Genomic DNA, 19,458 nt, shown 5'->3' on the forward strand with positions numbered 1-19,458 from the left:
AATATGATCCTCGCATGACACTCGGCTCACGCTGGCAGCACAGCAGGAGCCGAGTGTATGTGAGTGTCACTGCGACTGAGGCCCGATCATGTGATCGGACCACAGCTGCGGGGGTAGGGCCAGCTCTGAGGAGGGGAGGGAGAGATTTATCTCCCTCTCTCCTCCATTGCTGGCTATTGCCATTCTCGCCCTGCACTTGCAGTACACCGGTGTAGTGCAAGTGCAGTACTATTTTTCTCTCGTCCCATAGACTTGAATGGGTGCAAGAAAAACTAGGATTGCATTACAGTCGCAGCATGCTGCGATTGTTTTCTCGGTCCGATTAGGGCTGAGAAAATAATCACTCATGTGCGCTGGCACACAGGCTAATATTGGTCCGAGTGGTATGTGATGTTTTATCGCATTTTACTCGCTCCGATTTTCATGCCGTGTGTCTTAGGCCTGATTGTATACTAATGGGGTAAACCATCTTTATGGTGACACAGTGTAAAAACAAACGATATTGCTGTATGAGAATATGCGACACTTCCACAAAAAGAGATGTTTGGAGATAAAGGACTGGGCATGTTTGATTTTAACATGCCCTATACTTACCATAGTTTTTCTGGTAGATAAGCCACTGACAGATGTGTTGCAGCTGCCTAGAAGCATTTTATTCTCTTTATTGAGAGTACATTCATGTTCAGCCAAAAGGAACAAGTTTGTTTTATAAAGGGACTGGCTGACAGTTTTTGAATGTATATTAGCACAAATATGTTGTGTGTATCACATGTACATTTTTTCCTTCCCCCTGCTGACTTGCATTCTATAATCTCCATGCCATCATATGCTCTTACCAATGCAATAAAGGAGCTGTGGTGTGCCCTATTCCAATCTTTCCCCTGTTTCTCCTCTCCCTCATGCTTTTGCACTGAAATATTGAGGAAGGGAGACTGCAGTTACATCCCCATCCTCATTTTATTTGATTTGATATTTTTAGAGGTATACTTTGCAAATAATGACATTACAATTATTAACTTTTAATGGGAATTTAGTACTCATAATAGCATTTAAGCTCTCTAACTGTCACAAGTTTCTGTTGTGGGATTCGAGCTGCACATTGATCTGTGATTTTACATGTGTTTTGCATTCTTTTGGTGCAGCAAGGGTTAATGATATTTTCCTTGCTTGGAGCTCCTGGTTAGTTCACCTTAGGTGTAGCCACTTTATGACCACTCCCATCTCCTTGAAATAGTGACATGATCCATCACCTGATGCCGGTAATAGAGTCTCATTCTGTTCTGACCACCGTTGAGGGAGGAAGATCTCTTAGAGCTGTTGGAGCTTAGCTGTTGCAGTGCTATGTTTTTGAGCCTAGTTGACTGCAACCTTGGTGTCTGGCTGCAGCAGTGAAGTTTGTATGTGTATCCTTTTACCTTTGTCCCCCTGTTTGTCCTCCTTCCATAGTATGTCTTTACAATAGAGGTGACATCTAGTGCACTGACCGGCCTTGCCACTATCAAGGGTGAGTGGAGGGATAGAAAGTGACTAGGCACATGACTGCAATGAGGGGAAGGACTCGTATAGGGACATTAGAGGACCTCAGGGAGCAGGCACAGGTTAGTGCCAGGAGATGACCTATTCCCCGCTGCCTATCATCAGGGTCTTTTACTGTACCATCCCCGTTGATACCCATGTACTTTGCCATGCACCAGACAGTTGTTGGTCCATGTGCATCTGTCACACCAATTTTTAGACACTCGCAGTCCGAACATAGCATTAACTCCATAAAGGTGGGAAACATTAAGACTGTATCACTATTCATGAGAATTTAATAAACATAATATATAAACTGCATCTAAGCTCTCTAGGTCCCTAAAGATGAACTAGGGAAAATATGACAATATGACTTTCTCACAATTGATGGTAATTTAGCGCACATAATATATGAAGAGTTTATAATTACAATCATACATATAGCAAATCATCAATAAATAACATTTTATTATACACTGATGAGCAAAAGCGTAACAATGTTTTGAACTTTTGACTTTCAGTCTCCATATCTCACCATCCACTACAGCTTTGAGCGTGAGACGACCTTCATTTTATAGACAATCATCTTGGCTATCTCATACATAAATTTGACTTGCAACTGTTTAGCATATGATTAGTAATATAGATTCTTGTCATTTCAGTCTATTTATACTATTTTGCTGTTTTGCTTATCAAATTTCATCCCTCTCACTAGCACCAGGGCTCACCATTGTTAAAGTGGTATACCCCTTCTTTGTTCTTGGTGTACCCCTTGTTGTTGTGTGTCTGAGCCCATGGCGACCTTCCTCAAGTCTGTGCATGACACATACTATAAACTTACATTTCAATTATCCATAGAACTAATAATTTTGCTACAAAGAGCACCATGTGTCTGCATTTAAAGAGAGCCTGACAATCCCCAACCACTATTACAGTTTGGGTGAAGACCGTAGTTTTATCCTGCAAATGCTGACTAGTCTGGCTTGGCATCTCTTCAAACCACTCCTCCCTGCTCATGATTGACATCCTGCATATGTGCCACCCCTGTGTCAGCAGCCAGGCTGCTCATATCCGGATCTGCGGTGGCTCAAAGGGTGTCCGGACCCGGGGGTCGTGCGGCCACTCAAATGAAGGGGGTATTTACAGGGGATTGTGTTAGAGTTCGTGACGCCACCCATGGTATGTGGTAATGTGGAGTACCACCGCTGTAGTTGGGAGTACCCGGGGGTGATGGAGTGGGGCAGCCAGGTGTTAGAACCCTCCACGGGTGGGGGGGATGCCCCGGGACTCGGTCATAGTGTTCGGGGGGTGCCGTGGGGGTGTGAAGGGGTCACTTGCGTACTCACTCAGTCCATAAAGCTGACACCGACAACTGGATAAACCAAAGTTCTGGATACCACTGCAGCTGAGGGCAGCTAGTTCGGGTCCCGTCCCCAATGGTGCTGCCTGGTGATCCATGACCTGCCTCCTGGCACTAAGTTTACTTCTCTATTGGTCCCAGTAGTATGGAACTTGCTGGGTCCCTCTCCCCAGTATGGCTAACTGTGGGAGCTTGCTCTCATGGTTCACGCTTGAGATTTTCTGGACCGTTTTATTAGAAAATCCTATCCCCCTCATTGCGCTAGTACCCCATTTTAGAGCGGGTGGAGAGCGGATCTTGAAGGCTCCGTTCTCGTCGGGTAAATTGTCAGGTTGTATGAAGCTACTCCCTGACCTAGGATCCACGTACCCCGTCGTGTCCTGGTCCCAGCCTGGTGATGGTACAGGGCCGCCGGCTGTCCTCGACAGTTACGTGTCACTTGTCACGATCCCCTGCAAGCCGGGGTCCAGCTCCTCTAGGTCCAGATCACCGTCTGTTACCTAGACAGTTCCTAGGAGCACCGCTCCCGACCTCCTCTCTCCTTCACTTCCAAACTACTTCTCTTCTTCCTGACACTCCTGACGTCCCCTAACCTACCCTCCCAAGTGGGTGACCCTATTCCACTCAGGCCATCCACTGGTGTGTCTCGTGGGTGTGGTGCAGAGTGTACCTAGGATTTTATTCAGCTGATGTAGGCAGCACCATATAGTTGGGGTCCCGTAACCAAGAAGGATGTGGATATTGCACGGGAGGGCAGATTGTACAATACCCTGTGACGACTTGATAGGCCAGGGGCGTCACACATAAGAATACTTGTAAAATGGTAAAACTGTAGCACAAAAATGATATATTGTATGAATAATCCACAAGGTCAGAAGAAGGCCCTCTATGGAAAATGACCGTCGTCTGTAGAGGGTCTGCACCCAGCTCCTCTCCCGCATTTTTAATGCACATTTTGCAATAAAACAAGACTTTCTGGCAACACTGTGGGTTGTGCCGCTTCACTCCTTTTGCAAGACGAGCACCCCCTGCCAGCTTTCCACTTGGAGTACCTGAGCGGACCTTCTCCTCTACAGCACCTGTTAAGGTATTGTGCGGTGGTGCAGGACCATATCTTCTTTTCTTCATATACAAATGATAAATTATATATGACAGTCATATATATTGGGGCGTGAAATTAGAAAATAATCTACCATGCAGCATATCTAAGGCTATACAAAAAAGTGATTATTTGCCAAGCAGAACATTTATAATGATATCAGTGATTTATACATCCTTACACATGTATACATGCAAACATATTCCTTCTGATTGACCTATCTGGAGTAATTCTAAAGGTCACACCAATTATGTATACTGTAGCTATGTGCATTAGAAATGCAAATGAATAAATAAGGATTTGCATTGCAAATACTCTCACTGTGCACACAAAGGAAAGCTGCATCCAGCACCGTATTTGTCCTGATACTATATATGTGAGATATGAGATTTCACAGTACATTAGGTATGAAATTGTTCATATCCAAGCTTTTTGCAGCTCATTTGCAAGCTGTCGGTGCTTAGAACAATAGGATCTGTTCTAGGCTTGAAGAGTATAATTGTCATATAAATAACTTGGTTAATCCTAGTGGGAGACGTTTTCATTGCATATGATTGGACGTGAGTGATACCGTAAGGCTCTGTTCATACCAATGTCATGGTCTCCATTTCTAATGGATTAATAAAAAAATCTCCTTGAAGCTGCAGCATATGCACTGGAGATGGGGAAGTATTTTCAACATATTTATCCCATTTTTTTAAAGAGATTGATTGGAAAACGAGTCATAATGTATATAGAAAAGTGATTGGTGCTTCTGAATCGCAAATGATACCATTTGGTTATCATTTCCACCACTTCTCAAACCAGTAAAGTGATGAAAAATTATGTCAGGACTTTCCTGGCATTTGTTTCAGAAGCACTGAATTCATGGACAGGTTAGACTACATGGGAGTAGTAATGAGCGAGGACTACCATGCTCGGATGCTCAGTACTCTTAACAAGCAGTTGGACGCTCGGTGCCGGCTCATCACTAGTTACGAGTACCTAGCACCTGAGCATGGTAGTGCCCGCTCATCACTAGTTACGAGCACTGAGCACCTGAACATGGTAGTGCTCACTCATCACTAGTTACGAGTACCGAGCACCTGAGCATGGTAGTGCCCGCCCATCACTAGTTACGAGTACTGAGCACCTGAGCATGGTAGTGCCCGCTCATCACTAGTTACGAGTACTGAGCACCCGAGCATGGTAGTGCTCACTCTTCACTAGTTACGAGTACCGAGCACCTGAGCATGGTAGTGCTCGCTCATCACTAGTTACGAGTACCGAGCACCTGAGCATGGTAGTGCCCGCTCATCACTAGTTACGAGTACTGAGCACCTGAGCATGGTAGTGCCCGCTCATCACTAGTTACGAGTACTGAGCACCCGAGCATGGTAGTGCTCACTCTTCACTAGTTACGAGTACCGAGCACCTGAGCATGGTAGTGCTCGCTCATCACTAGTTACGAGTACCGAGCACCTGAGCATGGTAGTGCCCGCTCATCACTAGTTACGAGTACTGAGCACCCGAGCATGGTAGTGCTCACTCTTCACTAGTTACAAGTACTGAGCACCCGAGCATGGTAGTGCTCACTCTTCACTAGTTACGAGTACCGAGCACCTGAGCATGGTAGTGCCCACTCATCACTAGTTACGAGTACTGAGCACCCGAGCATGGTAGTGCTCACTCATCACTAGTTACGAGTACCGAGCACCTGAGCATGGTAGTGCTCACTCATCACTAGTTACGAGTACTGAGCACCCGAGCATGGTAGTGCTCACTCTTCACTAGTTACGAGTACCGAGCACCTGAGCATGGTAGTGCTCACTCATCACTAGTTACGAGTACTGAGCACCCGAGCATGGTAGTGCTCACTCTTCACTAGTTACGAGTACTGAGCACCCGAGCATGGTAGTGCTCACTCATCACTAGTTACGAGTACTGAGCATGCTAGTGCCCGCTCACCACTACATGGGAGAAATATACTGGTGGACTTTACCAATATTACTAAATCACTCCTGTTTACTTTAGTGTGATCTGTCAGGTTTATATATTTTTACTTGAGAGAAATACGACAATGATGAGGGTAACAGTTGGCAGTCAAGTAGGATGCAATTAATGTCCTTTAATTTTATTTATAGCAATTATTTAAAAGAACACAAAATGCATCAATTTTATCGGACGTTTAATGGAAAGTTGCAAACAAAATTTGCAAAACTTTATGCATGCACAGTTCACAAGTAAAGCTGTGAAGAATAATCCTCACTACACTGCACAAGCCCAAGAACTGAAATAGAATCTTATAGGTGCAGAATTTCAGACTTCTAGGAACTTCTAGTACTGCCATCCCCTGACCAACCTCTGACTCTTATACTGCATGGTCTCAGTGTATTCATGGTGATGTATCTTCACTTTACAGAGTCTCAGAATATTTGTAATGCAGTTTCAACCTCTTTTCCTGCCTCCTGCTTGTGATAGATTTCTTCCTGTGGCTCTTACAAGAAGGAGGCAGAGAAGAGGCTGAAGATACGTCTAATGGAATAAACTGGAGTTTCAACTCACAACATGCACAGATATCTTAGGCAGTATTTGTGACTGGAGTTTTGGAACTCTATAGATAATTCTTTTTAGTACACAACTATTATATCATGGTTCTTGACATATAATTCACATTTATATTATACATCTCCATCACAAAGGTCATCAGAAGTGCCATAAATAGGTGAAACATGCAGCAGTATTTTTTTAGATAAAATAATGGACACCAAATATGGGCAGCAGGGTGGGTCGGTGGTTAGCACTGTTGCTTTGCAGCACTGGATGCTTGTCACGAGGGTCTCCTGTCCTGGGGAGACGTGTAACAGGTGTTTGGGATCTGAGTTTCACATTTCCTTGTGATACTCTGGATATTAAATGTATTTGCTTTCTTTTAGTGTGGTGAGGTTTAAGGATTCTTCCCTTGCTGGAAGCTTTTTCTTAGTTCATTTCTGGTGGTGCAACCAGTTTGTGACCCCTCCCATTCCCTTTAAACAGTCACATGTCTCATCACTTGATGCCAGTTAAAGAATTGTCTCCCTTTATGAACTGACCACCGCTGAAGGAGGAAGTCTGTGGAATCTCCTGGAGCCGTGCTGCTTGCAGCCTTGGTGGTAGGCTGTAGCAGTGAAGTTGCTGATGTCTAGTCTCCTGTAGCCCTGGTGTTTGGCTGCAGCATTTGATGCATATCGTTTTGTCTATGTCCACCTGTCTGTCTCCCTTCCCTTGTGTTTTATTACAGTAGTAGTGATGTCTAGTGCACTCACAAGTCTTGGCACTATACAAGGCGAGTGCAGGGACAATTAGGGACTAGACATGTGACAGCGACGGAGGAAAGGACCCGTATAGGGACATTAGGAGAGCTCAGAGTTCAAAAACAGGTATCAGGAAGCACCTCAACCCCCACACCTTATCATCAGGGCTTTTCTCTTTAGTAAGCATGGAGGGGAAATGCTAAGAAACAAGGAGAGTGAAGCTTAGGGGGTGGGAAAGGGTCAAATAGATTGCAAATGTATGGATTCAAATGAGCTGGAATTAAACAAATTACACTGGGAAACCCCTTTAAGATAACTTTTTAAATGTCATTTACTCTACCTTTAAATAGTTTGGATAGAGGTGAGCGCCAGATTAGAACTTTATCATTTTTGCGTCTGCTAAAATCGCTACCGAAAAGTTATTTTTCTAGCTCTTCTACAGGTCTCCTATCTGGAGCGATCAGCAGTTGTGGAAGGTCAAAATTTCTGACATAAAAAAAAATAAGAACAATTTGCACAAAGTAAAATTAATAAATAAAATAAATGAACTAAAAACTTAAAACATTCCCAAAAAAGGGTCATGAAATGGTTAATGAACACAGTGTGCCTTGAAGTAAAAAAAGATATTCCTTTACCTGTTCCCAAGCGAAGATGTGTTGGTTGAAGTAGAATTGTATTTGTTCGTTGGCAATGTTAATGCACAGTTGTTCAAAGGAATTCTTTTTAAAATTCTCAAAGCCAAAGATATCAAGAATCCCAATGCTGAAGCCAGCTTCCTCCTCGCTGCAAGATCAAACGCATTTCTATAATTGTGTTCTATTTATGGCCGCTATTTGCCGTACTAATCTATCAAATTGAAGGCATTTTATGTATTATGTTTAAATCAGTCATAAAGCGATCTCACCCGGCATGCAAACTGTGCGGAGCGACTATCTGATCACAGAAGTACGAGGAGGAGGAATTTGTATTTAGGTGATGCATTGAAAGTTTTATAGTTGGTTGTTTAAAGGGAACTTGTCACCAGGTTTTTTCCACTATAAGCTGCGGCCATCACCAGTGAGCCATTATGTACAGCATTCCAGAATATTGTATATAAGAGCCCAGGCCGCTCTGTATAATGTAAAAAACAGCTTCTATTATACTCACCTAGGGGGCGGACCGATCCGCGTGTATCACTGCTCTCGGTCCGGCACCTCTTCCATCCTGTGCAGTTGCCGTCCTCCTTGACAGCCCCCTCTGCATGATGCGTCCTGCGTCATTCACATAGAGGCCTCCATTGCGCTCCTGCGCACGCCCTCTTTGATCTGCTCTGCTGAGGGCAGATCAAAGTACTGTAGTGCACATGCATGGGCTGTCGTTGACCTTTTCTTGTGCCTGTGCATTACATTGCTTTGGTCTGCCCTCAATAGGACAGATCAAGGTGCGCATGCGCAGGAGCACAATGAAGGCCTCTCTGTGAATGATGCAGGATGCGTCATGTACATGGGGCTGGGAAGGAGGATGGCAACTGCACAAAGTGGAGGAGGCACTGGACCGAGATCAGTAACGCCCATTGGACTTTACTGGCTGAGAGCAGTTCAAAGTACTGTAGTGCACATGCATGAGCTGTCACTGACCTTTCCTTGTGCCTGGGCATTACATTGCTTTGCTCTGCTCTCAATAGGACAGAACAAGGTGCGCATGTGGAGGAGCTCAATGAAGGCCTCTCTGTGTATGATGCAAGATGCTTCATGCACTTAGGACTGGATAGGAGGACTGTGACTGCACAAGGTAGAGGAGGCACTGGACTGAGACCTGTAACGCCTATTGGACAGGACCGGCTGGGAGCAGTTCAAAGTGCTGCAATGCGCATGCACAGGTGGTCACTGTCCTTTCCTCGCGCCTGCGCATTACATTGCCTTGCTCTACCCTCAGTAGGACAGATTAAAGTGCGCATGTGTAAGGGGTAGTCGGACCCCTGGTAGTGAAGGAGCGTTTTTTTCCCCCCTGAAGACGCCACAGTAGTATGGTGGCAAATTGTAAATGTTGATGGTAAAATGTTACCTGTCATAAACTGTTTCCCCACTAGGTGCCAGTGTAGAGCAGTGGTTCCCCTGGTAACAGTGGCAGGGAAGGAAGGGGCAGGGCAGCCTAGGTGGGGAAGGAAGGGTTCTGAATGCAGAGTCCAGTGTGCAGTGAGATGTGAGAGGCGAGCAAGCTCGGTCTGAGGTGACGGGGCAGAGTGTGGGAGTGAGACGAGGCAGTCAGCCTGAGTGAGTACTCTTGGCTAGAAAGCAGAGGAAACCCATGAGAAACGGTGGAAGAGTTGGGACTAGTCCGGAGCCGGTGGTGTGTACTAGAGTGGAGTGCAGCTATCAGGGGGATAACAAGTGGCCCCTGCAGGCGAAGGTTAGTGCCCTGACAAAGAAGTGGAGAGGTGAGAACTTATCCAGAGCCGGTAGTGTGTGCTGGATCTGCCCTACAGTAAATCCGGGTTAGAGCACAGCTACTAGGGGGTTAACGTATGTCCCCTGCAGGCAAAGGAAAGTGCCCGTAGAGAAAAAGGAAACCGTTTTTGTAGAAAAGGACCTGTAACTTGTAACGTACTAAAGTAAGCCTGCTGCAAACAAAAAGATGGAAGCTTTGTTTAATAAAACGGTGTTTGGTTTATCCGCTGCCTGCAATTGGCTCTTTCCTGAAAGTGAAGAAGGAGCTGGAGAGCACAGAAAGAACGCTGTCATGAATGGGCCCCATGCATCCACACTCTGCCCTAACAACACACCTGTTTTGCAAGTAACGGCCGGGCCGGGGTTCAGCCTGCGGCCCACAAGGCGAGGGGACCCGACTACACCCCCTGAGGCGCCCCCTGCCCCCGTTACATTTTGGCGTAGTCGGCAGGATCAAGCCTGCAGAAGAGAAACCCCGAGTAGAGACCAAGTGGTGCCTGATGTACTGAACAGGCCACAAGATGGCGGCAAGATGGCGGCCGTCCTCATGGATTCAGTGAAGGCGCGAAAAGTGGGCGCCAAACGAAAAGCGCTGGGCTGGCCTGTAAGGAAGAAGCCCAGAGTGCACCGCCCAAAGAGGGGAGGTGCTTGCCCCGAGATACTGCAGAGGTCTAGAGACGTGGGCGGCGCCGCAAGAAAGAAGAGGCGTCGCAAACGCTGTGCCGACCTGGTGGGTGAGGCCGGGGGCGGAGTATGGGCAGAAGCGGGAAAAGAAGAACCGCCTCCACCTTCCCCGGCGCAATTGCAACCCCGGCAGTGGAAGAAGAAGCAAACTCCAATACCTGGACCAAGCAGAATGGAGAACAGAGCGTGGCGCGCTCAGCATAAGCAAGCGCTCGCTGAAGCCTGTGGGCTGAAGAGTACCCCGACGGTCGCGCCAAAAGCGGCCGCCGAACCTACGGCTGGAGACAAGCCAAGGGAAGCATCGGCATTACTGGTGATACATCAGAGTATGGTGTCGCACCCGGTAGTTGTTGTCAGCAGCCCACTGCGGTCCCGTCCAGCTACCCCCTCACCCCCGCAGGAGACTGAAGGGCCTGAACCGGTGAAGGAAGTACCGGAGCCACCGGGTTATGAGCCGTTTCGTAGGCTACCCCGCTTACCTGGACAGTCCCTCTCCAACCATGTGAGGGCCCAGCGGGCCGAATGGCTGCGTGCATACCACCCAGCGTGAAGAGTTGGTCATCCGGAAGAGACGTTTGTTTGCTGTTAGGAGCCAGCGAATGTTACAGCTCAAGCAACGTTAAAAGTACTGAACCCGGGAGGAGCTTAATGCAGAACTGTGCGTGGACTCCTTCCGTGACTGTTAAGAAGGAATCTTGTTGTCCTGTTGTTTTCTGCCCACCCAAAGACTGGGAGCGCTTGGAAATAGCCTCCGGGCAGAAGGTCAGCTAAGACCGGGAGCGCCTGAGGAGGGCCTCCGAGCAGATGTGCGACTAAGACCGGGAGCTTCCCTGGATGGACTCCGGGCACCAAACTTGTGTGCCAGTCTGTGTGTTTTAAGTATTGTGTTTTCCTACATGTGTTGTTTTGCAGGTACGAACCTCGCCAGGAGGCTGAGGTTAAAGAAGGGAGGAATGTAAGGGGTAGTCGGACCCCTGGTAGTGAAGGAGCGGTTTTTCCCCCCCTGAAGACGCCACAGTAGTATGGTGGCAAATTGTAAATGTTGATGGTAAAATGTTACCTGTTATAAACTGTTTCCCCACTAGGTGCCAGTGTAGAGCAGTGGTTCCCCTGGTAACAGTGGCAGGGAAGGAAGGGGCAGGGCAGCCTAGGTGGGGAAGGAAGGGTTCTGAAGGCAGAGTCCAGTGTGCAGTGAGATGTGAGAGGCGAGCAAGCTCGGTCTGAGGTGACGGGGCAGAGTGTGGGAGTGAGACGAGGCAGTCAGCCTGAGTGAGTACTCTTGGCTCGAAAGCAGAGGAAACCCATGAGAAACGGTGGAAGAGTTGGGACTAGTCCGGAGCCGGTGGTGTGTACTAGAGTGGAGTGCAGCTATCAGGGGGATAACAAGTGGCCCCTGCAGGCGAAGGTTAGTGCCCTGACAAAGAAGTGGAGAGGTGAGAACTTATCCAGAGCCGGTAGTGTGTGCTGGATCTGCCCTACAGTAAATCCGGGTTAGAGCGCAGCTACTAGGGGGTTAACGTATGTCCCCTGCAGGCAAAGGAAAGTGCCCGTAGAGAAAAAGGAAACCGTTTTTGTAGAAAAGGACCTGTAACTTGTAACGTACTAAAGTAAGCCTGCTGCAAACAATAAGATGGAAGCTTTGTTTAATAAAACGGTGTTTGGTTTATCCGCTGCCTACAATTGTCTCTTTCCTGAAAGTGAAGAAGGAGCTGGAGAGCACAGAAAGAACGCTGTCATGAATGGGCCCCATGCATCCACACTCTGCCCCAACAACACACCTGTTTTGCAAGTAACGGCCGGGCCGGGGTTCAGCCTGTGGCCCACAAGGCGAGGGGACCCGACTACACCCCCTGAGGCGCCCCCTGCCCCCGTTACACATGCACAGGAGCACAATGGAGGACTGTATGTGAATGACGCAGGATGCGTTGTGCACACTGGGCTGGGAAGGAGGACAGCAACTGCACAAGATGGAGGAGGCGCCAAATCAAGACTAAAGACACCCATCAGATCGGACCGCCCCCTAGGTGAGTATAATAAAGGTCGTTTTTACGTTCTACAGCGCGACCTGGGCTCTTATATACAGTATTCTGGAATGTTGTATATAAGGGCTTACAGGTTTTGGCTACAGCTTATAAGGGAAAATCCTGATGACAAGTTCCCTTTAAAAGATTTTATGAGTTTAGAAAAACATGGCGTCTTATTATAGCAAATCTGTTCATTTAAATAGGAAATGTTTGGGCAGAATTCGCAGAAAACATAATTTCACTTCTATACAAATCACTAGTCGGAGGAGTTTACACCAGCGCACTCTTGTCCTTGACCAGTGTGCAGTTTTGCAACTCTGACGCATTCACATAAATGGGGTAGAATTGTAACATCAAGCACATCTCATGGACAAAACTGGTGCAGTTTTGGGAAAACGAAAAACAGCTGCTTCACTAATCTATAAAAATCCGCTAAGGTGTAACGTGTCTGACATGTCTGTTTTTAGTAAGTGCTTGTATTCTTTCCAAAATAATAATAATAAGCTATGATTGGAGCGGGATCCATACAGTAACGCCGGAACGTACCACCTGTCGAGATTGTAAATTCTGTTTTATCACCGTTAAATCAGCTGCAGTTTAATTTGCTATAATTTTGTTTCCAAGGAAGATTTATTTTCTATGTAGGCAGGTGACATTACAGGTGGATCATTATACAGTCATGCTGGTGCCGCAAGGTGCAATTACCTTTAAGTGCAAAGTTACACAGAAAACCATAAATGTTCCTGTAAATAAAAACTTATTTATAAGCTTGATATAAAATTATGAAATGATGCCAATACAAGCGCATCTCAATAAATTAGAATATCATCAAAAAGTTAATTTATTTCAGTAATTCAATACAAAAAGGAAACAAATATATTATATAGAGTCATTACACACAGAGGGATCTAGTTCTATATATTAGGCCTGTTTCACACATCAGTGATTCTGGTACGTTTGTGCTTTTTTTAAACGTACCAGAATCACTGACATATGCAGACCCATTCTAATGAATGGGTCTGCTCACACATCAGTGATTTTTCACTGACCATGTCTCCGTACGGCGTACCCGCGTGTGCGTGATTGCCGCACAGAGACATGTCCATTTTTTTCTGGCATTACTGATGTCCCACGGACCACGCAGTGGTGTGATCCGTGAAACACGTGCCAGAAAAAAATGTGCTTTTAAAATAAAAATCATTTTTACTCACCCGGCTCCAGCGATGTCCTCTGCAGCCCGTGCAGCCTGCTGCTTCTGAGCCGGCTCAATACTGTCGAGCATATTCATGATGCACGACACAGCCGACCCGGAAGCAGCTGCTGCGGGGGTCAGCGCCGGCCGGATGCTGCACCGCGGGAGCGATCAGCACCATGGAGAGCGGGAGCGCGCACAGGTGAGTTAATCTCTAAGTGCAATCACGTGCCACGGAGAACGGAGCCCGGATTGCACTTAGACAACCCACGTGTGCCGTAATTCACGGCACACGCAGGGACATGTGCGTGTTTTACACGCCAGTGAAAAATGTCACTGTTTTTCACTGACGTGTGAAACGGGCCTAAAAGTGAGAATATTGTTGCTACAGCAACATTTTGGGGGAAGTAGCTGTGGATTCAAAATGCTTAATATACTCCTGAATAAAATCCTTGAGGGGTGCAGATTCCAAAATGGGGTCACTTGTGGGGGTTTTCTGCCGTATAGGTACCCAAGGGGCCCTGCTAATGTGACATGGTGCGCGAAGTTTATTTCAACTTTTCCAAAATTCAAATGGTGCTCCTTCCATTCCAAGCCCTCCCATTTATCCAAACAGAATGTAGAGAAGGAAATGACATCACAGGTTTTTTTTTCCAAAGGTCTGTGTTCAACCAACTTTATTAACACTGACAAGTCTTAAAAAACGCACCTAAAAAAACGCATGAAAAACGCATGGAAAATGCATGCATTTTCGATGCGTTTTTCTCAAAAAGCATTGTTTACAATTCTCCCCTCTGCCAGAGGGTGCGTTTTTTTCCGCGCTGAAAAAAAAGCAACGTGTGCACATAGCCTTAAGGCCCCGTCACACTAAGCAACATCGCTAGCAACATCGCTGCTAACGAACAACTTTTGTGACGTTGCTAGCGATGTTGCTGTGTGTGATGTTGCTGTGTGTGAATCACGGCACACGGAGGGACATGTGCGTGTTTTACACGCCAGTGAAAAACGTCAGTGTTTTTCACTGACGTGTGAAACGGGCCTTATATAGAGTCATTACACACAGAGGGATCTATTCCTCTATATTATATAGAGTCATTACACACAGAGTGATCTATTCCTATATATTATATAGAGTCATTACACACAGAGGGATCTATTTCATGTGTTTATTTCTGTTAATGTTGATGATTATGGCTTACAGCCAATGAAAACCCAAAAGTCATTATCTCAAAAAATTAGAATATTAAATAAGACCAACTGAAAAAATGATTTTACACTCAGAAATGTTGGCACCTACTGAAAAGTCTGTACATTAAGTGCGTCAATACTTGGTCGGGGCTCCTTTTGGATGAGTTACTGCATCAATGCGGTGTGGCACGGAGGCGATCAGCCTGTGGCACTGCTGAGGTGCTATGGAAGCCCAGGTTGCTTTGATAGCAGCCTTCAGCTCTTCTGCATTGTTGGCTCTGGTGTCTCTCATGGATTCTCTATGGGGTTTAGGTCAGGTGAGTTTGCTGGCCAATCAAGCACAGTGATACTGTGGTTATTAAACCAGGTATTGGTACTTTTGGCAGTATGGACAGGGGCCAAGTCCTGCTGGACCTACACCAGCAGATGACATGACTCCCCGAAACATCACTGATTGTGGAACTTCACATTAGACCTCAAGCAGCTTTGATTGTGGCCTCTCCACTCTTCCTCCAGACTCTGGGACCGCGATTTCCAAATAAAATGCAAAATTTACTTTCATGTGAAAACAACACCTTGGATCACTGAGCACAGTCCAGTTCTTTTTCTCCTTTGCCCAGGTAAGACGCTTCTGATGTTGTCTATTGATCATGAGTGGCTTGACACAAGGAATACGACAGTTGTAGCCCATGTCCTGGATACGTCTGTGTGTGGTGGCTCGTGAAGCACTGACTCCAGCAGCGTCCACTCCTTGTGAATCTCCCTTAAGATTTTGAATGGCCTTTTCTTAACAATCCTATCAAGGCTGTGGTTATCACTGTTGCTTGTGCACCTTTTTCTACCACACTTTTTCCTTCCACTCAACCTTTTATTAATATGCTTGGATACAGCACTCTGTGAACAGGCAGCTTCTTTTGCAATGACCTTTTGTGGCTTACCCTCCTTGTGGAGTGTGTCAATGACTGCCTTCTAGACATCTGTCAACGCAGCAGTCTTTCCCATGATTGTGTAGCCTACTGTTATGATCCGGAACCATGGAAGATCACCACAAATCATTGGCAAAAAGGTGACAAGAGCCTTGGCAACTAATCTGGCCGCCATCCCCTTACTAACCAACACAACTTGAAGTAGCCGAGGGGTGAACTAACATCCTGTGCACCGTGAACCCAGCCGGAGAACTAACTATCCTAAAGGTAGGAAAGATGAATAACTCTCTGCCTCAGAAAATAGACAAGAATAGCAAGCCCCCCACATTCAAAGACTGCAGTGATATAGGAAAAACACAATACACAGGTAGATGACAGGATTAGCAAAAGGTGAGGCCCCCGCTGACTAAAATAGGAAAGGACAGGAAAGGGACTGATGGTGACCAGAGAAAAACCCTGCAAAATACCAACTTCTTGATAGTACAAAAACGCCCTCAGATCGCTCGATCTGAACTCCGTCCTATACCAGGTGCCCTTGTCATACCAATGAACAGAAAACAAGAATTATAACAAATTCAACAAGCCACAAACACATGGACTCAAAGGAGCTATACTCCACACAGAACTGCAGGGAGTTCCTCAACAATCCACTGAGGGGAAAAATCCCTGGAAGGAAATAAACTGAAACCAACCACAACAAATGACAAACCCAGATAAGCAAAAGAACCAGGCAATAAATAAAGAGCAAGAACTTATCTGGAGTGGATATGATGTAGAGCAGGATTAAACAGGCTAGAGATACAAAGAACAACTGACATCCGGCAACAGCCTGCAATCAGACCAGGACTTAAATAAGCAGAGAGTTAGGAAAAGAAACACCCACTGCACAACCCACCTGGTCTCTGTCCAAACCCTTCCTGGCCACCAGAGGGAGCCTCCCAGCAGCCAAGACATAACTAACATTCACAACAGTACCCCCCCCTTGAGGAGGGGTCACCGAACCCTCACCCACGCCACCGGGTCGCTCGGGATGAGCATAAAGGAAGGCGCGAACCAACCTGTCCGCATGAATGTCAGAAGCCACAACCCAAGAGTTATCCTCCTGCCCATAACCCTTCCATTTCACAAGGTACTGAAGCTGACACCTACTGCGACGGGAATCCAGAATTTTTTCAACCTCATACTCCAGATCCCCTTGTACCAAAACAGGGTCAGGAGGCGCTGCTGCAGGAACTGCCGGCTTCACATGTTTCTTCAACAAGGACTTATGGAAGACATTGTGAATCTTAAATGACGCAGGCAGAGTCAAACGGAAAGATACAGGATTAATAATCTCCGAAATCTTATAAGGTCCAATAAATCTGGGCTTAAATTTAGGAGACGGAACTCTCATAGGAATACTTTTAGAGGACAACCACACCATGTCCCCTACTTTAAACCGGGGACCAACAGTCCGACGCCAGTTGGCAAACTTTTGGGCAGATTCTTGGGACTGAAACAATTTATCCACTACCTGCCCCCAAATCTGCTGCATTCTGTCGACCACCGAATCCACCCCCGGACAGTCAGACACCTCAAGCTGCCCTGAGAGGAACCTAGGGTGATACCCAAAATTGCAGAAAAAGGGGGACACCAACGTGGTAGAGCTAGCTCTATTGTTAAGGGCAAATTCAGCCAAAGGCAAAAACGAAACCCAGTCATCCTGATCCGCAGAAACAAAACACCGTAAATAGGTCTCCAGGGTCTGGTTAGCCCTTTCAGTCTGACCGTTGGTCTGAGGATGAAACGCTGAGGAGAAAGACAGCTGAACACCCAATTTGGAGCAAAAAATCCTCCAAAACCTGGATACAAACTGCACCCCTCTGTCAGAAACAATGTTTTCGGGAATACCATGCAAACGGACAACATGTTGCAAAAACAAAGGCACCAACTCTGATGAAGACGGCAACTTAGATAGGGGAACCAAGTGGACCATCTTGGAGAATCTGTCACAGATCACCCAAATCACAGTCATTTTCTGAGAGACGGGAAGCTCTGAAATAAAATCCATAGAGATGTGCGTCCAAGGTTTCTTAGGTACAGGCAAAGGCAATAATAGCCCACTAGAACGTGAACAACAGGGATTGGACCTAGAACAAACTCCACACGACTGCACAAAACGACGGACATCTCGGGACAGGGAAGGCCACCAAAAAGAGCGTCTCACAAGATCCCGAGTACCAAAAATGCCAGGATGACCCACCAAAACAGAGCAATGTATAAAGAGCAAGAACTTATCTGCAGTGGATGTGATGTAGAGCAGGATTAAGCAGGCTAGAGATACAAAGAACGACTGACATCCGGCAACAGCCTGCAATCAGACCAGGACTTAAATAAGCAGAGAGTTAGGAAAGGAAACACTCACTGCACAACCCACCTGGTCTCTGTCCAAACCCTTCCTGGCCACCAGAGGGAGCCTCCCAGCAGCCAAGACATAACTAACATTCACAACAGCCTACTGAACCAGACTAAGGGACCAATTTAAATGCTTAGCAAGCTTTTACAGGTGTTTTGTGGTAATTATTCTAATTTTCTGAGATAATGACTTTTGGGTTTTCATTGGCTGTAAGCCATAATCATCAACATCATTAACAGAAATAAACACTTGAAATTGATCCCTCTGTGTATAATGACTCTATATAATACATGTGTTTCCCTTTTTGTATTGAATTACTGAAATAAATTAACTGTTTGATGATATTCTAATTTATTGAAATGCACTTGTATATAAAAGTGCCTGAACATCCTTCTCACCTTATTTCCTCGCTTGGTTTCAGTAGAACATTGATTCGGTTTACAATCCAGCTAAAGAGTCGACCATACAACGCTTTGGACATAGCATCTCTCACATCGGCTGCTTTCTCCACGGTATTCTGGCGAATGATGGTTTCTCCACGAGTGACCACGCAATGAGACGTGAGGGCATCTTTCAGTTCATCGGGCTGTATACAGAGTAAGGAGGCAGCTGAGAAATAAAACAAAAAGTCATCAAATTAGTGATATTTAGATAACTAGGTCCATAGCCACATTCATATACTGGAGTATTTGACTAGTTTGGACCTCGGGTTTAATATGGTCTCGATCTATAAAAATTGATGGCAGGGAAGGCTCTTGAGTAAAGATTTTGGCAACTAATAGGCTCAGTACTCTGCAGCTATTGGCTGAAGTTGCACCTCACAAACGTCCGGCTTTCCCCCTGGGAATAGTCTGCATATAACATGCTCAATTTATGTTGCTCTGACTTGGATATTATAGAAAAAAAACATAAGTAGAACAGAGACAAGAGCATTCAATATTAGGGATTCTGTCTACGCAAACTGCATGGTATTCATTTATAAACCATTCTTCAGTATCTCTGCATTATACGGCTTTTCCAGAGCTTTCTCAAGACATCCCTGTTTCTGTGCATGCGCAAGATGTTGGCAGAGATGGCTTCAAGAGCCACCACACACAGACGTATCCAGGACATGAGCTACAACTGTCGCATTCCTTGTGTCAAGCCACTCATGACCAATAGACATCGCCAGAAGCGTCTTACGAGGAGAGGAGAAAAAGAACTGGACTGTTGCTCAGTGGTCCAAGGTGTTTTCAGATGAAAGTAAATTTTGCATTTCATTTGGAAATCGCGGTCCCAGAGTCTGGAGGAAGAGTGGAGAGGCCACAATCCAAGCTGCTGAGGTCTATATATATATAATATATAGGAATAGATCCCTCTGTGTGTAATGACTTTATA

At 46.0% G+C, this 19,458-nt stretch overlaps 1 protein-coding gene across 1 annotated transcript in view; it reads right to left on the reverse strand.

Moving 5' to 3' along the window:
• MYO3A (myosin IIIA) overlaps positions 1-19,458 on the reverse strand; it is a gene marked incomplete at its 5' end in the record, with an annotated part of 269,215 nt that overhangs the window by 131,524 nt on the left and 118,233 nt on the right. Inside the window, 2 exons of the mRNA XM_075316162.1 lie at positions 7,882-8,029; positions 18,480-18,690. Coding sequence (XP_075172277.1) covers positions 7,882-8,029; positions 18,480-18,690 — 359 coding nt within the window. The remainder of the gene's footprint in view (positions 1-7,881; positions 8,030-18,479; positions 18,691-19,458) is intronic.

This window comes from Anomaloglossus baeobatrachus, chromosome 6 (assembly GCF_048569485.1).
Source record: "Anomaloglossus baeobatrachus isolate aAnoBae1 chromosome 6, aAnoBae1.hap1, whole genome shotgun sequence".
NCBI classification, from domain to species: domain Eukaryota; kingdom Metazoa; phylum Chordata; class Amphibia; order Anura; family Aromobatidae; genus Anomaloglossus; species Anomaloglossus baeobatrachus.